Source organism: Gorilla gorilla, chromosome 6 (assembly GCF_029281585.2).
Source record: "Gorilla gorilla gorilla isolate KB3781 chromosome 6, NHGRI_mGorGor1-v2.1_pri, whole genome shotgun sequence".
In the NCBI taxonomy this organism is placed as follows: domain Eukaryota; kingdom Metazoa; phylum Chordata; class Mammalia; order Primates; family Hominidae; genus Gorilla; species Gorilla gorilla.
In genome coordinates, this window is record NC_073230.2 from 15,457,615 (window position 1) to 15,478,070 (window position 20,456).

The following is a 20,456-nucleotide window of genomic DNA, read 5'->3' on the forward strand; positions in this document are numbered from 1 at the left end:
GAATCCTAGAGTTGAATAGTTCACACCAAATTAGTCATGTTCCTGGTTTAGGGAGTAATTTCTTTGGTTGCTAAAGGAATATACTCAGCTATATTAAGGAAAGATTTTAACCCATAACTAAAATATTTAACATTTTATTCATTAGTTTCAAATACCATCTCTAAAATTACCAAAGTCAAAATTCTACTTATTAATTTTAATAGGTTATGTGTTCATTTGTTTCAAAAGTAGAAAGTATACAGCGAAAGGCCTTTCCCATACCCCCGTTACCCTGATACTCAGTTTTCTTCCCTTTACGAGAAACATTTAGCTGGAAACAAAATTAACCTGTTTTTCTTCATTGCTTTCTCATGCCTTTGCCCCTAAGCATACTCTAGGTAAAATTGTGAAATAGGTTGTATTTATTTGGAATAACACTCTTACTCTGGTCTCCTGACCTGTGTTGGTTTTGTACATTGACTTATACATTGGTTCTCAACCTGTTATATCTTGTATCAATTTTCTATGAAAAATTCCTGTGATAATATTAAACAGAATTTACTGAGAAAGACATTTTTACGTTAGAGACATTATGCCTTAACAATTAAGATCGCCCAGGCGCGGTGGCTTACGCCTGTAATCCCAGCACTTTGGGAGACCAAGGTGGGCAGATCATGAGGTCAGGAGATCAAGACCATCCTGGCTAACATGGTGAAACCCCGTCTCTACTAAAAATACAAAAAATTAGCCGGGTGTGGTGGTGGGCACCTGTAGTCCCAACTACTCGGGAGGCTGAGGCAGGAGAATGGCGTGAACCCGGGAGGTGGAGCTTGCAGCGAGCTGAGATCGCACCACTGCACTCCAGCCTGGGCGACAGAGCGAGACTCCATCTCAAAAACAAACAAACAAAAAACAATTAAGATCATAGAGTTATAGTTTAAAATTAGGTCATAGTTTACGGTATGGTATGAGAAAGCAGTATGCCTCTCAAGGTATACTGTTTTGTATAAATGAATGAATAAATGAATGATTGATATGGGAGATACCATATTGTTAGGAACCAGTATAAACCAAGGGAAAACTTTTCCATGCTATTGGAATTCTAACAGCTTTTGGGGGACAACTATTATTGTCAACATAGCCTATTGCAATGAGGATTATATGAAATAATCCATGTTAAGCTTCTAGCACAGTATCTATGACATAACAGACACTGATACTTATTAGTTGCCTTTGATTAGAATCAATAGTATTTTACTGTTACCGGGTTTAAATATAATCATATGGAATTAAGTGGACAGGAAAAGTCTTTATTACTAGTATCAACTATTGATTATACGATTATGAACATTAGGTCTGGACTGGTAGGAAATGGCATAGAAATGATACAAGTGACCCCAGAGCATGTGAGGGCTGTGAAATTCAATAAACAATTTCTGGTAGGTCAGGATTCATTCAGTCCAGAGGTAGTTATTGTGTGTTTGCTGTCTTACAAATAAGAAATGGTACTTCAAATCTATAGGTTCAGGTGCAGGAGAGTGTATTTACATTCTTAGGAAAGCTACTCCCTCCTCCATTACTTAGTTATCCTATTGGTGATATTCATGCCATCATCTTAGCACTATTTTTATGACTTCAGTGGGTGTTTTTTAGAATGGTGTGAAAAATATTTTTGGCCATATGTAGTAATCACCTGTGTTGCTGATTTTCTGTCAGATGTAAGAGATTTTAAAACAATAACATGTTCAAAGCTAGCAAGAAAAATGAGTGGGTATATGGTCAACATGACACCTTGAGTGCAGAATCCGTATCTTATTGATTCCAATTTTTTAGTCTAACACTGGTTTTCAAACTTTAGAATCCATCAGAATAATCTGAAAAGGTTGCTTAAAAAATAAGAAGTATATTTCTGGGCCTTATCTAAGAGTTCCAGATCTAGTAGTCTGAGGTTGAGCCTGAGAATTTGCTTTTCTAACATGTGATGATGCTGCTGCTCATCTGGGGACTGCACTTTGAAACTGGTCTAACATAATGAGCACAAAACTTAGCATAGAGTTGGAGCTTGATAAAAAATTTGAATATATAACTGCTGCTATTACTGAATTCCTAAAGCTTAAAAAATAACCTTCCAACTTTACATAAAATAAAAATGCAGTCTTAACTTTCACAGTGTTTTGTTTGAGCTGAATTCTGCCGTTTTCTACACTCTTTGCTAATCAGAGCAGCTATTTACTATATCTGGGTACCACTCTTCGCAGAAAGGCAAAGGATAATTACACTAGAACCACAGTCTTTTGTGCTGCTTTGTAATACTTCATCAGGATAGACTTTTCAAAATAATATTTAAAGAAGTTTTAAAAGAAGTTAAAATTTTTTTATTAGTCAAAAGAAAAACAAATTTTTGTAAACAAAAACAAATATTTATAAATAATGAAGGGTTTGTCATTACCTATTCTAAACTTTTTTATAATTTAAGATTAGTCTGTGGTCATAATTAATTCTTAATATAGGTATCATTGATTTTTCAGCTAATTACATCTCATTTCTTGCTAGGTTTATCATTGCTATAAGTACTATAAAATAATTAGCAGTCAGTACTCATATTTCTATAATTGATTTATAAACTACAATAAATTTTAAGACCAGTGATGAACCACATAAAATAGATTTTTTAATATTTAAATAATATTAAAGAATTTTGTTATGTTTTTGTTGATGGATTTTTTTTAAGTGGCTTTAGACTTTTGCACATTGACAAAGAATGTTTTTTGCTAGGAGTTAGTTTGAGCTGGTTTGAAGTTGATAAAACTAAAAAGCATATTGGCCCTTTCTAGTTAGTGAATAAAGATATACATAACAAAAGCACCCAGTATTTAAGCTTTTTGGTTGATCTAGCCAAAAATAATTTTTCTAATGGTATTCATTTTGAAGCCTCTTTAGTCCTGTGCAGTGGGATTATTCCCTTTGTATTTTACTTAGAGAAAAAGTGGTTCTCACACAGGTTGGAGCTGGGAGGATGGCCCTAGAGGTTGGAAAGAAATTTCATAGTCTGGACTTTGGAGACTTCCAGGGAGTGAGAATAAAAAAGGACCCCTTCTACCTATAGGCATCCTTTTTACATAGAGGCTTTTTTTTTCCAACTACCTTTTTTGTTAATAGTCTTACAGATAGGTTTTAGTTCTGCATTGTTCAAGTGTACAGAAGTTTCATTTCTTTTAAATGATGGTATGATATTACAATTTTTCCTAAATTTATTTGACTGTGGAAGCCTTTTTGTCTACTCCTTTTAACACCAAAGGCATGGTTATATGTAGCACTATTTAAAAAATTCTAGTCTAGATTAATGGACAGAATAACAGACCAGTTGGAAGGGGCTGCTTGCTGATATGAAAGGAAAGAACTTTTGCTACTTTGTGTTATTTTCCTGATTGAAATGGTAAAACATTTCTCAAATACACAGGTTTAATAAATTGGATTCAAATTAGTCACTTCTGTGACTTCTTAATCATCAGCTTTAAATAGATTTGATTTTGGTAGCCATCTTTTGGTTTTGTTTTGGCTAAAATAACTCATTAAAAATCAGTGATCAGTGTATAGAACACTGCCCTCCAATTGAACTTTCTTTAGTATGGGAAATGTTCTATATTTGTGTTGTCCTATATGACAACCGGTAGCCACATGTGGTTATTGAGCTTTTAAAATGTGCTAAGTGTGACTAAGGAACTTTAGTTTTATTAAGTCCTCATTAATTTAAATCTAAATAGGCACATGTGGCTAGTAGCTGTTGTATTGGACAATTCAATCTATAGAATATGTTTGTAGATGAGAATTTTTTTATACTGTTTATTTTAAATTGATGGAATTAAAGCTACTCTTTGGGGGATATTTTTGGAAAGTTAATACTATGATGACCTTAAATTATATGCATTCTATAGTCACATGATTGAGAGAACTCTTTCAGTCATTTTTCTTTTTTTTAAACTACAGTCATTGTCACTTCATGAGGGGGATATGTTTTGAGAAATGCATCGTTAGGCATTCATCGCTGTGCGAACATCATAGAGTGTACTTACACAAACCTAGATGGTGTAGCCTACTACACACTGAGGCTGTGTGACATAGCCCGTTGCTCTTAGGCTACAAAACTGTACAGCATGTTACCGTAATGCAGACTGTAGGCAACTGTAACGTAGTGATATTTGTATATATAAACATAGAAAAGGCACAGTAAAAATATAATACATAAAGGTAGAAAATGATACACCTGTATAGGGCATGTACCATGGAATGCAGTTTGCAGGACTGGAACCTGCTCCAATTGGGTCAGTGAGCGGTGAGTGAATGTGAAGGCTTAGGGTATTACCGTAAACTACTGTAGACTTTCTAAGCACTGCACATTTAGGTTACACTAAGTTTATAACAAATACTTTTCTTTCTTCAATAATGTTAACCTTAGCTTACCATAACATTTTTACTTCATAAACTTAATTTTGTTTAGCTTTTTGATCCTTTCATAATAACACTTAACTTAAAACACAAACATATTGTACAACCATACCAAACTATTCTTATTCTATAAGCTTTTATTTATTTATTTATTTTTAAATTTTTTTTGCTTTTTAGACTTTTTTTTTTAAAGCTAAGACAAACATACACATTAGCCTAGGCCCACACAAGATCAGGATCATCAAGACATCACTAGGTAATAGGAATTTTTCAGCTTCATTATAATTTTATGGGACCACTGTTAGGTATGCCATCCATCATTGACCAAAACATTGTTATGCAGCACATAACTATACATATACTACTAACTTGATTTCTTTTGTAGGTGATTCTTTTGTGTAAATAATACACTCTGAAATAATTGAATAGGTTTTCATATTCATTTTTTAGAAAAGGATAATAGGAAGAAAGAAGATAATCTGTGAGATAAGAGAACTCAGATTTAGTTCCTTTTGCCGTTGGCGTGCTTGCCAGTATTGAAGCAGTTGCAGAATTTTTGTGGCTATTAATTTATCTGTAAGTTGGAGATACAGTATATGTAAATGTCCTTTGAAAAAGGGCTGTACAAAATGAATGTAATTCATATTATAAATGTTGATTTTGAATAATTGTGGAAAATGCTAAAAATTTGACTCATTTTCTGTGAATATACTTTGAGTTATAAAGATTATGATCCTTAATCTTTTCATTTTGATAAGAGTAATGCTCAGTTGCTAGACAGGTAAAACCATTAAGTTATATAAATTATCAAAATAAAAGTGACTAAACAATTGAATAATTTTGGAATAAATTCATTATTAAGGATACAATTATTTGGAGGGCTGAATTATTTTCAGAGTACGTCATCTTATCTAGGACGGAACATAGGAAATTCTAATAAGTAATAGTTTTTTATAAGCAACTTATTTAATATATTGATACCTCTTATCCGTGGTCTTGCTGATTGAATAGAGTATTTTACTCTGTCAATTGACTTAACAACTTCTTTTTACTAGTGAACTGCTCAAGCAGTTTATTTTTGTGTTTATTCAGCTAGCATTCAGTTGTTAACGGTTTTTTTGAATATCATTGCTTTTAAGACGTGGTGATTATTTTAAAAGTTTTCCACAAGCATTTTGAACTGTAAAATACAACTGATGACTTCTTCATAAGAACTTACATATTATGTAGTCACAAGTATGGCCTTAATATAAATGATACCTTTTTCAGCATGTAATGAAAAATAATTTTTAAAGCTGTATATAGTTACTGTGACAATCATTGCCCTTTAAGTAGTGGTTTTGACCCTTTCTGATTTACATTACGCAAGTCTTCTCATGTATTAAAGATGATATTTTAATATTGTTTAATTATTATTTTTTTTTTTTGAGACAGAGTTTCACTCTCGTCGCCCGGGCTGGAGTGCAATGACGCAATCTTGGCTCACTGCAGCCTCTGCCTCCCGGGTTCAAGTGATTCTCCTGTCTCAGCCTCCTGAGTAGCTGAGATTACAGGCGCTCGCCACCAGGCCCAGCTAATTTTTTAGAGGCGGGGTTTCACCATGTTGGTCAGGCTGGTCTCGGACTCCTGACCTCAGGTGATCCACCCGCCTTGGCTTCCCAAAGTGCTGGGATTACAGGTGTGAGCCACCGTGCCCAGCCTATTGTTTAATTTTTTAATACAACTATTAAATGGTCTTAACCACTGTATGGCATTATTTCGGATTTAGTGATTTGTGGTACATTTGAGGATAGTATCTATTAATGGCTAAATAACTGAAAATGATATTTTAGATAAAAATGATTGTTTTCTGACATATGGTTCAGGTTTTTTAGAAGATGTATTACTTTAGTTTATATTCTGTTTGTTTAGCTTATATTTTACTGTTTTTAATCTTTTTCACTTTTATAATAACTTTATGTGTTTTATATAAAGATGCCTGATATTTTTCAAAAAAGATACTAATACTTACTCTTCCCCAAGCACAGAAAAAGTAGTACAATCAGCCCTCTAGCTAAATATTTGAAATGTAGGTCATTCTTAATACTATTGCTTTTGAGATACTTTTGTTCATTTTACCTCTATTGAATTTAGTGGAAATACCATTTCATATTTAGTTTGGCTATTCTCTTTAAAAACACCAATACACATATCTTTACTATTCCCTTTGAATTTTATAATCAAGTTATTTATGTTATTGATGTGAAGATATCAAATTTTTAAGTAAGATGACTCAGAGACATCTTTGAGCATGTATAATTCAGAATATGGCAGAATATTTTAAACATTTCACGGGGTCATGAAACTCTTAGCGTTTAAAGGATTTTAGTATAGCTCTCTAACTGGTATGTGCTAAGAATTTTAAATATGTTTCAGTTGCTTGAGATTAGGAAGTAGAGATAAATTTTCTTATTTTATTTATATATATATTTTTTAAAGACACCTAGCTGTTGGGCAGAAGAGGGTGCAGAAAAGAGGTCACATCAGCGTTCTGCGTCATGGGGGAGTGCTGATCAACTAAAAGAGGTAAGTTATTTCTGTTTTCCGTCTGTAACCTGTTTTGGTCCTAGTAGATTACCTTAGTATTTCCTGAATGTAATGACACTTTTAAAATTTATCCTAACCTTACCTCTTTCAGTAAGGTTAGGACAAATTCTAGGGTAAGGTTAGAATAAATTCTAGGCAGGTTTTTGTAAGGTTAGGACAAATTCTAGTTTGGTAGGCTGCATTCTACATTTTGGTGAACAAGTCTAAATTTACCCTATTTATGTATTTTGTGTCTTTTATGAATATTTGTTATGCACTCAGTCAGCTTTAACCTTTCCAGAGTGAAGTCTAATTTTATGTAATACTCTCTATCTTGTTCATTTTAGTTATCTTTTGTTCTCTCTTCAGCTTGCTTGTTTTTAAGTTGTAGCAACCAGAGCTATAGGTTATAGCTTTGTACAATGGTAGGATAGTGTTTTCTGTTTCTACTAGCTTTTTTATTTGAGACGGAGTCTCGCTCTGTTGCCCAGGCTGGAATGCAGTGGCACGATCTTGGCTTACTGCAAGCTCCACCTCCTGGGTTCACGCCATTCTCCTGCCTCAGCCTCCCGAGTAGCTGGGAGTACAGGCACCCACCACCATGCCCAGGTAATTTTTTGTATTTTTAGTAGATACACGGTTTCACTGTGTTAGCCAGGATGGTCTCAATCTCCTGACCTCGTGATCCGCCCGCCTCGGCCTCCCAAAGTGCTGGGATTACAGGCGTGATGTAATAGCTTTTTAATGATATCCAGCATATTGTTGCCCTTTGGAACCCAACAGTAATCCATGCTTCTTAGAAACTTAGTTTCTATGACCCGTTTCCTTATTTATTATGAATAACCTGAGGTGTCATATCTTTATGTATATTTTGGATTATTTTTCCTGATACTTTTATCCATCTAAATTCTTTTCTAATTCTTTTTATAAATTACAGAAACTTTAGAATTGAAAGGTCATCCAGCCAATCTCCTAAATAAATACTCCTTAAAAAGATGGTCATCTAATCTCTGTTATTCTTTTTTTTTTTTTTTTTTTTTTGAGGTGGAATCTCACTCTGTCACCCAGGCTGGAGGACAGTGGCACAGTCTTGGCTCACTGCAGCTTCCACCTCCCAGGTTCAAGCGATTCTCCTGCCTCAGCCACCCGAGTAGCTGGGATTACAGATATGTGCCACCATGCCCAGCTAATTTTTGTATTTTTAGTAGAGATGGGGTGTTGCCATATTGGCCAGGCTAGTCTCGAACTCCTGACTTTAAGCGATCTGCCCACCTCGGCCTCCCAAAGTGCTGGGATTACAGGCATGAGCCACCACACCAGGCCATGATCATTCTTAGTGATGGAAACTCACTACTTTACAAAAAGAACCAGTTTAATTGGTTTAATTGTTTCAAGTTTTTAAATATGTTCTCTTATGTATTGAAGTTAGAATTAGATAACTTAGTTTTGACTTTGCCCTCTGGATCAATATTGAGTAAGTCTAAGTCTTTTAAAGGCTAGCAGTAAGTCATTTTTTTTCTCCAGAGTAAACATCTACATTTCTCTCAAATTTTTTTTCATATGCCAGTTTCCAGGCCTCTTTGTATAATTTTTAGGTACTATAGGTTATCAGTGTCCCTCATATACTGTGGTGTCTGGACTGCATAGATATAGTTTATTAGCATGATTTTACTTATGATTGTGTTACATTTTAGCAGCTTCTTTATAGTATGGATGTAGAGACCTACTCATCTCCTTCTGCCTACCGTACATGTATGCAAAAAAAAATCAGTTTTCTCCAGCAACAACAAAAAATAAATGAAGCTAAGTCTAATATCTCTGGCTTACTATAACTACATGTTTATGTATAGCATATGAATAACAAAAAAGTGAACTTGTATTTTTATCTCAGAGTTGAATACAGTCTTAGAGTTATCAACGAGATTTAGGCTGAAAGGAAGTAACACCAGATATTAATTTGAATCCGTAGGAAGAATTGAAGAGTGCTGGGAATAGTAAATATGTCGATAAATATGAAAGAGTTTTTAATACTGTTTTGTTGGATTTATAATTTAACTATAACTGGATTTCAGTAATATATGACATACACTCTTAAAAAGGAATGACTGATTCAGTGAGAACATTTGATTGTTTTCCACAGAAGGCAACCATTAAAGCTGGACAAAACTGTCAAAACAACTGTTTGAGTACTTTACCAAACAAACTGAGAAGCTTTATTCATGAAAACTAATGAACATAGGGTAAGAATAGCACAAATTTGTGATCTGGTGCTACTCCTTTTCTCCTTTTCCTTTTCCCTAGCTCTGTCACATAGCATTTCAATCAGGATGAAAACCAGCAGCTTTGCTTCCACTTTTGCAGAGAAATCACTTGCTGTGGAGAATTGTAGGTTAAAATAGTGATCTTTGTGGCAAGTAAACAGAGAGGGCCAACAGCTTTATTAGTCTAAGACTGTAGTCCAATTTGGGGCCAGCAGTAGGCTCATGAACTAGTTGAGTTTAATAGAAAGTTTTGAGAGGTAAGACAGTAGTGGGAGCTTGATAAATTCCCCACATATCCCAGGTTGACTGGAGGCTGTGGACATGCACATCAGAGAACAGAGTGGGCCTAGGCCACCGATGTGTTCTTGGCCAGGAGAGCCTAGGAATAGGTGCAGAGGAAATTCAAGTGGGCTACTGGAAATAAAACCAGGGAGGGAGAGCTTGCAGTGAGCCAAGATCGCGCCACTGCACTGCAGCCTGGGTGACAGAGCGAGACTCCATCCCAAAAAAAATAAAAAATAATAAAAGAATTTTCACAAAGAGTTAGTCATTCTAAAAAAGAAGGAAACAAAATTCTAGAGTTAAAAAGGGCAATAACTAAATATAAAAATGTTAGATGGGTTTGACAACAGATTTGCGATGGCAGAAGAATCAATGAATTAGAAGATAAGTCAATAGAATTTATATACTCTGAAGAACGGAGAGGAAAAAAAAGATTAAAGTTGAAAAAGCCTCATAGGAGAAAAGAGACAGAGCAGAAAAAAGAATCAAAGAAATACTAACAGAGAACTTTCCAAATTTGATGAAAAACAATCTACAGATTCATGAAGCTTAACTAACCACAACTAGGAAAACACAAAGAGAGCCATAAAAAGAAGAAAATGGGTCATCACATGTAGGGGACCACTAATAGCTTTAACAGCTGACTTTAAAATCAGAAGTGATGGGGACCATAAGGCCTGATGCATTCAAAGTGCTGAAAGAAAAAAAACCAAAAAACTGTCAACCAGGTATTCTATATCCAGCAAAACTAGTCTTCCAAACTGAAGGTGAAAAAATGGCATTCCCAGATAAAACTTGAGAGAATTTCTCCCTGTCAGACTGTCTTATAAGAAATAGTAAAGCAAATCTTCAGGCTGAAAGGAAGTAACACTGTATATTAGTTTGTATCCATAGGAAGAATTGAAGAATGCTGGGAATAGTAAATATGTGGTAAATATAAAGGAGTTTTCAACATTGTTTTGTTGGATTTATAGCAGGTACATGAAATATATATATGATAATAGCACAAAGGAGTTAGGAAAAGGACATAAATTATAGTTTCTATTTGACTGATATTAAGTATTATTGTGATATAGATTGTGATAAATTAAGACACATTATAATCCCTAGAGCAGTTGCTAAGTTACTAAGAAGATAACTCCAAAAATGTAAAAAAAAAAAAAAAAAAAAACAGAGGAATTAAAATGGCATACTAAAAAATATCACAAAGCAGGAAAGGAAGAATAGGTAAACAAAAAAAGTTGTGACACAAAAATAGAAGCCTACAGCATTCATCCCTCCCACCCCCAATGGAGTACTAAATTTTAACAACTATCTGCACAGGGAAAAACACCATTCACAAGAACCCAAAATCAAGTGAGCAACCACAGTACCAAGTTTTGTACCGAGTTTTAAGTTCATAGCACCAAAAGAGGCATTGAGTAGGCCAGGAGAGAGAGTCTTGAATTGCTGATGTTACCCCTCCATTCCCTGGCAGCAATTGTGTGGAGCACAGAATCTGTGCACTTTGGGGAAGAAGAGCACAGCGACTGGGGAACTTTACCCTGAACCCAGTACTGCCATATCACAGTGAAGAATAAAGCCATGCTGGCCTCAGCCAGTGCCTGTGCATGGAGGGAGCATTTGGACCAACCTTAGCCAGAGGAGAATCAACCATTCCAGCAGTCAGAACTTTTTATTGGCAAGCTTTAAAGAGAGAGACAGACAAGACAGACAGACACCCCCTGTTTGCTGAGGAGAAAGTAAGGGAAAAGAATAACAGTCTTTGTCTGGTAATCAAGAGAATTCTCCCAGATCTTTTTCAAGACCTCCAAGATGGTAGGTATAACTCTACAAATCTGAAAAAAACACAGTGTTATTGGGCTTGGGGCCCAAGTCTCTTTGAATACCTGGAAAGCCTTCCCAAGAAGGACAGGCACAAACAAGTCCAGACTGTGAAGACTACAATAAATACCTAACTCTTCAATGCCCAGACACTGAGGAACATCTACAATAATTAGCACCATCCAGGAAAACATGACCTTACCAAATGAACCAGGCACCAGGGACTAATCCTAGAGAAACAGAGATATATAACCTTTCAGACAAAGAATTCAAAGTAGCTATGTTGAGGAAACTCACGCCTGTAATCCCAGCATCTTGGGAAGCCAAGGCGGGCAGATCCCTTGAGGTCAGGAGTTTGAGACCAGCCTGGCCAACATGGTGAAACTCTGTCTCTACTAAAAATACAAAAATTAGCTGGTTGTGGTGGCACACACCTGTAGTCCCAGCTACTGGGGAGGCTGAGGCACAAGAATCGCTTAGGCCTGGGAGGTGGAGGTTGCAGTGAGCCAAGATCGCACCACTGTACTCCTACCTGGGTAACAGAGTGAAACCCTATCTGAAAAATAAAAGGAAGAAAGCATACCACCACAAAAAAATCACCAAAAGGAAGACAAGAAGGGTAGAAAGAAGGAAGGAAGAGAAAACCAGAAAACAAATAATAAAATGGCAGGAGTAAGTTCCTACTTATCCATAATAAAATGGAATGTAAATGGACTAAACTCTCCAAACAAAAGACAACAAGTGGCTGAATGGATGAAAAAAAAAAAAAAAAAGAGAGAGAGACCCAATGATCTATTGCCTACAAGAAACACACTTCACCTATAAAGATAAACATAGACTTAAACTAAAAGGATGGAAAGATATTCCATGCCAGTGGAAACCAAAAAAGAGCAGGAGTTGCTATGCTTATGTCAGGCAAAATAGATTTGGAGACAAAAACTGTAAGAAAAGACAGGGTCATTGTATAATGATAAAGGGGTCAATTCAACAAGAGGATGTAATGATTGTAAGTATATATATACCCAACACTGGAGCACCCAGGTATATAAAGCAAATATTATTAGAGCTAAAGAGGAAGATAGACCCCAATACAATAATAGCTGGAGACTTCAACACCCTACTTTCAGTATTAGAAAGATCTCCTAGACAGAAAATCAGCAAGGAAACATTAGGCTTAATCTGCACTGTAGAACAAATGGACCTAATAGATATTTACAGAACATTTCATCCAACAGCCTCAGAATACAAATTTTCCTCCTCAGCACATGGATCATTCTCAAAGACAGACCACATATTAGGTCACAAAACATGTCTTAAAACATTCAGAAAAATTGAAATAATATCAGGAATCATCTCTGACCACAGTGGAATAAAACTACAAATCAATAACAAGGGGAATTTTGGAAACTATACAAACACATGGAAGTTAAACAATATGCTCCTAAATGACCAGTGAGTCAATGAAGAAATGAAGAAGGAAATTGAAAAACTTCTTGAAACAAATGATAATGGAAGCACAACATACCAAAATCTATGGGATACAGCAAAAGCAGCACTAAGAGGGAAATTTATAGCTGTAAGTGCCTACATCAAAAAAGAAGAAAAACTTCAAATAAATAACCTAACAATGCATCTTAAAAAGCAGCAAAAGCAAGAGCAAACCATACTGAAAATTAGTATAAGAAAAGAAATAATAAAGATCAGAGCTGAAATAAAATGGATTTGAAATGAAGACAACACTACAAAAGATGACTGAAATTAAAAGTTAGTTTTTTGAAAAGATAAAATTGACAAACCTGTAGCCAAGGTAACCAAGAAAAAAAAGAATACCCAAATAAATCAGAGGTGAAAAAGAAGACTTTACAGCCGATACCACAGAAATTCAAAAGATCATTAGTGGCTACTTTGAGCAACTATATGCCAATAAATTGGAATATCTATAAGAAATGAATAAATTCTCAGACACATATAACCTACCAAGACAGAATCATGAAGAAATCCAAAGCCCAAATGGGCCAATAACAAGTAGAGATTGAACCCATACTAAAAAGTCTTCCAGTAAAGAAAAGCCTGGGACACAATGGCTTCACTGCTGAATTCTACCAAACATTTAAAGAACACCTAGTACCAATCCTACTAAAGCTTTTCCAAAAAATGGTGGGAGATGGAATACTTTCAAACTCATTCTACAAGACTAGTATTACCCTGATACCAAAACCAGACAAAGACACATCAGAAAAGTAAAAACAATAGGGCAATTTATCTGATGAATATGGATGCAAAAGTCCTCAACAAAATAACTAGCAAACCAAATTCAGCAATACTTTGAAAAGATCATTCATCCTGTCCAAGTTGGATTTATCCCAGGGATGCAAAGATGGTTCAACAAACTCAAATCAATGTGATGCATCATATCAACAAAATGAACAAAAGCCATATCATCATTTCAGTTGATGCTGAAAAAACATTTGATAAAGTTCAGCATCTCTTCATGTCAAAAACCCTCGAAAAAACTGGCTGTAGAAGGAACATACCTCAACATAATAAAAGCTATATATCCCACAGCCATTATTGTGCTGAATAGGGAAAAAGAAAAGAAGGATGTTCACTTTCACCAGTGTTATTCAACGTGGTACTGGAAGTCTTAGCTGGAGTAATCATAAAAGAGAAAGAAATAAAGGGTATTTGAATTGGAAAGGAAGAAGTCAAATTATCCTTGTTTGTAGATGATATAATCTTATATCTGGAAAAACCCAGACTCCATCAAAAAGCTATTAAAACTGATAAACAAATTCAGTTAAGTTGCAGAATACAAAATCAACATACAAAAATCAGTAGTGTTTCTGTATTCTAAAAGTGAACAATAGAAAAAGAAATAAAAAGTAATCCCATTTACAATAGACACAAATAAAATTAAATACCTTGGAATTATTCAAAGAAGTAAAAGATCTCTACAATGAAAAGTATGAAACACTGATGAAAGAAATTGAAGAGGACACCAAAAAATGGAAGGATACTTCATGTTCATTAATTTGAAGAATCAATATTGTTAAAATGTCTATTCTACCCAAAGCAATCTTAGATTCAATGCAATTCCTATCAAAATACCAATGAAATTCTTCACAGAAATGAAAAAACTAAAATTTGTATGGAATGACAAAAGACCCAGAATAGCCCTGTCCTAAGCGAAAAGAACAAAACTGAAGGAATGACATGACCTGACTTTAAATTCTACTGAAGAGCTATAGTAACCAAAACAGCATGGCACTGGCATAAAAACAGACCCATAGACCAATGGAACAGAACAGAGAATCCAGAAACAAATTCACACACCTAAAATGAGCTCATTTTTGACAAAGGTGCCAAGAACACACATTGGGAAAAAGACTTCAATCCATGGTGCTGGGAAAACTGGATATGCCTATGCAGAGAAAGAAACCTGACTCCTTTTTCTCACCTTATACAAAAATAAAATCAAGATGGATTAAAGACTTAAATCTGAGACCTCAAACTATGAAAGTACTACAAGAAAACATTGGGGAAATTCTCCAGGACATTGGTCAGGGCAAACATTTCTTGACTAATACCACACAAGCACAGGCCACCAAAGCAAAAATGGAAAAATGGGATGACATCAAGTTAGAAAGCTTCTGCACAGCAAACAATCAACAGTGTGAAGAGACATCCCACAGAATGGGAGAAAATATTTGCAAACTACCCACCTAACAAGGGATTAACAAACAGAATATATAAGGAGCTCAAAGAACTCTATATTAATAAACCTAATAGTATGATTTTTAAAATGGGCAAAAGATTTGATTAGACATTTCTCAAAAGAAGACATAGACATGGCAAACAGGCATACGAAAAGGTGCTCAGCATCATTGATTATTAGAGAAATGCAGATCAAAACTGCAATGAGGTATCATCTCATCCCAGTTAAGATGACTTTTATCCAAAAGTCAGGCAATAACAGATGCTATTGAGAATGTGGAGAAATGGGAACCCTCTGTACACTGTTGATGGGGATGTAAATTAGTACAACCACTATGGAGAACAGTTTGGAGGTTTCTTTAAAATCTTAAAAATAGAGCTACCATATGATCCAGCAATCGTACTGCTGGGTATATACCCAAAGGAAAGAAAATCAGGATATTGAAGAGATATCTGCACTCCTGTGTTTGTTGCAGCAGTGTTCACAATAGCCAAGATTTGGAAGCAGCCTAAGTGTCCATCAACAGATGAATGGATAAAGAAAATGTGGTACTTATAGACAAAGCAGTACTATTCAGCCACGAAAAGAATGAGATCCTATCATAATGACGTCCAGTTCCATCCAACAACATGGATGTCATTATGTTAAGTGAAATAAGCCAGGCACAGAAAGACAAACATTGCATGTTCTCAGTCATTTGTGGGATATAAAAATCAAAACAATAGAACTGGTGGAACTAGAGGATAGAAGGATGGTTACTTACAGGCTGGAAAGTGTTGGGTGGGGAGCCATGGGGAGGTGGGAATGGTTAATGGGGAAAAAAGTTGGGAAGAATGAGTAAGACCTAGTATTTGATAGTACAACAGTGGGACTATAGTCAGTAATAATTCATTATTCATTTAAAAGTACCTAAAAGGGTATAATTGGGTTGTTAGTAACATAAAGAATAAATGCTCGAGGGGATAGATACCCAGTTTACTCTCATGTGATTGTTATGCATTGCATGCCTGTGCCAAAATATCTCATGTTTCCCATAAATACATATACCTACTATGTACCCACAATAATTAAAAATTTTTTTAAAATAAATATTTTTTAAAAAACAGACTGAAAGCAAAAAGATGGGAAAAGATAAAACAGTAACAATAAGAGAGCTGGAATAGATATGTTAATATCAGGCAATGTAGACTTTAATACAATAAAGATAACTGAAGACAAATAGGAAAGTTTCATAATAATAAAAAGGTTAGTGCAAAAGGAACTTACAACAATCATAAGGATATATGCATCTAACATCTGCATTTCAAAAATACATTAAGCAAAAAATGTAAAATGAGAAATTATATGACAGTAATCAGAGATTTCAGCATCCCATTATTGAGAAACCAATTAGAGAATCAGCAAGGTGATAGAAGACTTTAACAATATTATCAATCAACTTGACCTAACTGACATGCATAGATGGAAAACACCCAGTCACTGCAGAATAGCAGAAAGAAAACTTAGAAAATCCCAAATATTTGACAATTAAGGAACACTTTTCTAATAACGCAAGGATATTTTTTAATATTTTCAATTGAGTGAAAATGAAAACTCAACTTAGAATTTATGTATGCAGCTAAAGCAGTGCTTCAAGGAAAATTTATACTTTTAAATCCACATATCAGAAAAAGAGAAAAACTTCTCATTAATTACGTAAGTTTCCATCTTAAGAAACTGGAAAAAGAAAAGCAAATCAGAGCAAAAACAAGCAAAGGAATGAGAAAATAAAGAATAAGCAAAACCAATGAAACAGAGAAGTATTAGAGAAAAATCAGTGTAACTAAAAGTTTGCAAAGAACACTAAAGTTGACAAACTTTTAGCTACACTGACTAGAAAAAAAGCAGACCCAAATTACCAACTTCAGAAGTGAAAGAGGTGACATTACTACCAACTGTACAAACTTAAAAAATATTATGAAATAGTATTATGAACAACTTTATGCCATCAACGTAGATAACTGAGATGAAATGGACAAATTCCTAAAAGACACAAATTAGTAGAAAGGTATAAAGTGCCAAAGCTGACTTAGGAACAAATAGAAAATGTGAAGAAACTTATAAAAAGTAAAGAAGCTGAATAAATAATTTAAATTCTTCCCACAGAGACTATCCCAGGGTCACATTTGATGAATTCGATCAAATATTTAAGGAAAAAGTAATGTTAATTATTTACAAACTCTTCTTCTAAAAAATAGAAAAGGAGGGAACACTCTCCAATTTATTTTTTCAGGTCATAAGTACTGTCCTTTCAAAGTCAGGCAAAGACATCTCAAGAAAATAAAACAAGATGAATATCCATCTTGAATATAAATATAAAATTATTAATAAAATATGAGCAAACCAAATCCAGCAATAAATAAGAGGGATTATATACCCTGAGTAAGTGGGATTTGTCCAAGGAATGCATTGATGGTTTAACATCAGAAAATTAGTTAATGGCATGAATTATATTAATAGAATAAAGGACATAAATTACATAATCACCTAAGTAGAGTCAGATGAAACATTTGACAATATTCAACAGTCATTCATGATTAAAAAAAAAAATCTCTCAACAAACTGGGAACAGAAGAAAACTTTCTTCATCTGATAAAATGCATTTATGAAAAACCTACAGATTACTCATATTAAATGATAAAACAGAATGCTTTTCTCCTAAGGAACAAGGCAAGGATGTCCACTGTCATCTTGTCACCACTTTTATTCATTACTGTACAGGAGATTCTAGCCAGTGCAGTCAGGCAAGAAAACAAAAAGACATTCGGATTGTAAAGGAAGCAGTGCAACTTCCTTTATTCACAGAAGACATAATCCTATATGTAAAAACTCCTATGGAATGTACAAATATATTATTATAACTAATAAGTTTACCAAGGTTACATGATATGAGATCAACATACAGAGATCAATTATATTTCTGGGTAGTAGCTATGAATAATTAAAAAATAAGAAAACAATTTATTCACAGTTGCATCAAAAAAGATTAAAGTGTTTAGAAATAATTTAACAGACCACTCCAGAATTTATACACTGAAAACATTACTGGATGAAATTAATAAGGATTTAAATAATGGAAATTAAATAAATGGAAAGCCCTAACTTGTTCATGGATTGGAGGAATCAATATTAAGATGGTAATTCTCAAATTGATATATAGATTCAATGCAATTTCTATGAAAATACCAGGGCTTTTGTTTTTTGGTTTGGTTTTTACTAGGAATTGACAAGCTAATCCTAAAGTGTGTATGGAAATACAAAGGATCTAGAAAAGCCCGAATAATCTTGAAAACGAAAAATTTGGTAGAATTATATTACACTATTTCAATGTTTCCTGTGAACCTACATTAATATAGTTATTATAGCATTGGCACACATAAAGATTTATAGGTAAATGGAACAAAATTTGTGAATCTAGAAATAAACCCTTATATTTGTGGTCAGTTTATTTTAGCCAAAGAAGCCAACACAATTTAATCGAAAAAGACAGTCTTTTCAACAATCGGTGCTATAATAATTGAATATTTGTATGTACAAAATACCCTTAAGTCCTAGCTCTCACCATAGAGAAAAATCAGCTTTCAGTGAATCATAATCCTAAATGTAACCTCTAAAATTCTAAAACTTCTAGAATATATTAATTAGACATTCTTAGATACAATCTCAAGAGTAAAAGCCCTAAAAGAAAAAAAGATAATTGGATCTTCAATAAAATTAACACTTATACTTCAAAATACACCACTAAGAGAATAAAAAGACAAGCCACAGACTTGAAGAAATATTAGCAAATCATGTATTTGATAAAGGGCTTCTATGTAGAATATATAAAGAATTCTTACAAATCAATAAGAAGATAAATAATCTACTTTAAAAATTGGTAAGACACTTGAATAGAAGTATTTCATCAGAGAAGAGGATGGCTGACAAGAGACATCAGACACCACTTCTCAGAAAGAAGAACCATAGTTACAGGTGAATAATCATAACTTGAATAGAATATCAAGGGGAGAGTGCTGGAGTCCAGTGGAGAACTCACAGGAAGAAGCTAGGACACAGAAAAAGAAGGAAAAAGAGGCTGGGAGAGATTAGCTAGGAAGCCCAAGGGACTTGCTATTTTGTTGAGAGGATAGGTGGAAGTGTTTTGGGCTCCCCTTCCCCTCGCAGCAAACTGCTGGTATTCAAGAGTTCCTCTGCCCTTATGAACCCAAACACTGGTGTGGGTGGTGATTTGGGGACTTACTGAGGGCATTACACCAGACTACCAGCTCATGCTGGGTTGCTTACCCTCCCTGCGGACCCAAGCTGTGATGGCAGGCCCAATATATTTGGGACATGCCTGTTGAAGGACTGAGTCCTGCCCAAGGAACCTCAGGTCCTGCCCTTGTGTCTCGACATCACTGGATCCCATACAGACATTCCCTGGCACTCACTCAGATTGTAGCAGCCACATAGTGCTGGCTGGACCCAGGGGAGCTGCAGGATTCTCAGTGGTCTCTCCCTCAGGGAGTGGTGCTTCTAAGGGAAGGGAAAGTGCAGTGCACAAAACTGTGTGCTGTCCTTTGCCTGAGAACTCCCCACTTGGCTGAGAGTGACTGCTACTTCCAGTGCAGATGTGGACACTGTGCTTGGCTCTTCAAGGGAGGAACAGGGTTCCATCCCAGCAGCCAGGTGGCCTCAGTGCTTAAGCACAGATGTGGAGAAGGGATATCTCTCCTCTGCAGCTTGTGCACTGCTGCGAACACAGCCATGGCTGTGCCTATGGGAGGTTGGTACAGGCGTGTCACAAGACAGCCATTCTAGGGCAATTAGGTATGGCTGTGTCCGCACTGATTATCTAAAAAATAAGAATTTATTCAAGCCGGGCCCAGGCTTGTGTGAAAGGTGGGGCACATCCCCCTTATATGTGGAGTTGTTACGTTCCTGCAGCAGAAATCAGGAGAACCACAAAGATGTATGTTTTAGGCTGTAGACAGGTTCTACACCAAAGATAGTTTGGCAGCAAGCTGTGGGACAGGCAGATTTCACAGCTCTTGGCTGCATTGCAGTGTGGATATAGACAGTGTTGTCTGTCCCGTCAGAGTGTCCCAAGTGCCTAACAGGGGTGTGACAGGGAAGCAAATCATGTTCCTGCCTGCCTAGGTATGGAGCTGAGGCAGTTCCCTCCCCCACATAGAGAGCTTGTCACATTCTACCAGGAGCTCCTCTCACCACCCGCTTAAGGGCTAGTGATTGTGTCCACCATTGGAGTATTGAAGAGCAGGCTTGGTGGTTTAGCTCTACCCAGCTTTGTCCCCATCAGGGGCTGAGCAGAGATCTCAGGCTACTGTGCATTACACAGTCTGGCC

At 35.4% G+C, this 20,456-nt stretch overlaps 1 protein-coding gene across 5 annotated transcripts in view; it reads left to right on the top strand.

Annotated features, from left to right (window-relative positions):
• Positions 1-20,456, top strand: part of GLCCI1 (glucocorticoid induced 1) — a 119,873-nt gene that overhangs the window by 46,298 nt on the left and 53,119 nt on the right. For all 5 annotated transcript variants that reach the window (XM_031012841.3, XM_055347209.1, XM_055347208.1 and 2 more), the window contains exon 3: positions 6,904-6,990. In XM_031012841.3, the coding sequence (XP_030868701.2) occupies positions 6,904-6,990 (87 nt within the window). The remainder of the gene's footprint in view (positions 1-6,903; positions 6,991-20,456) is intronic.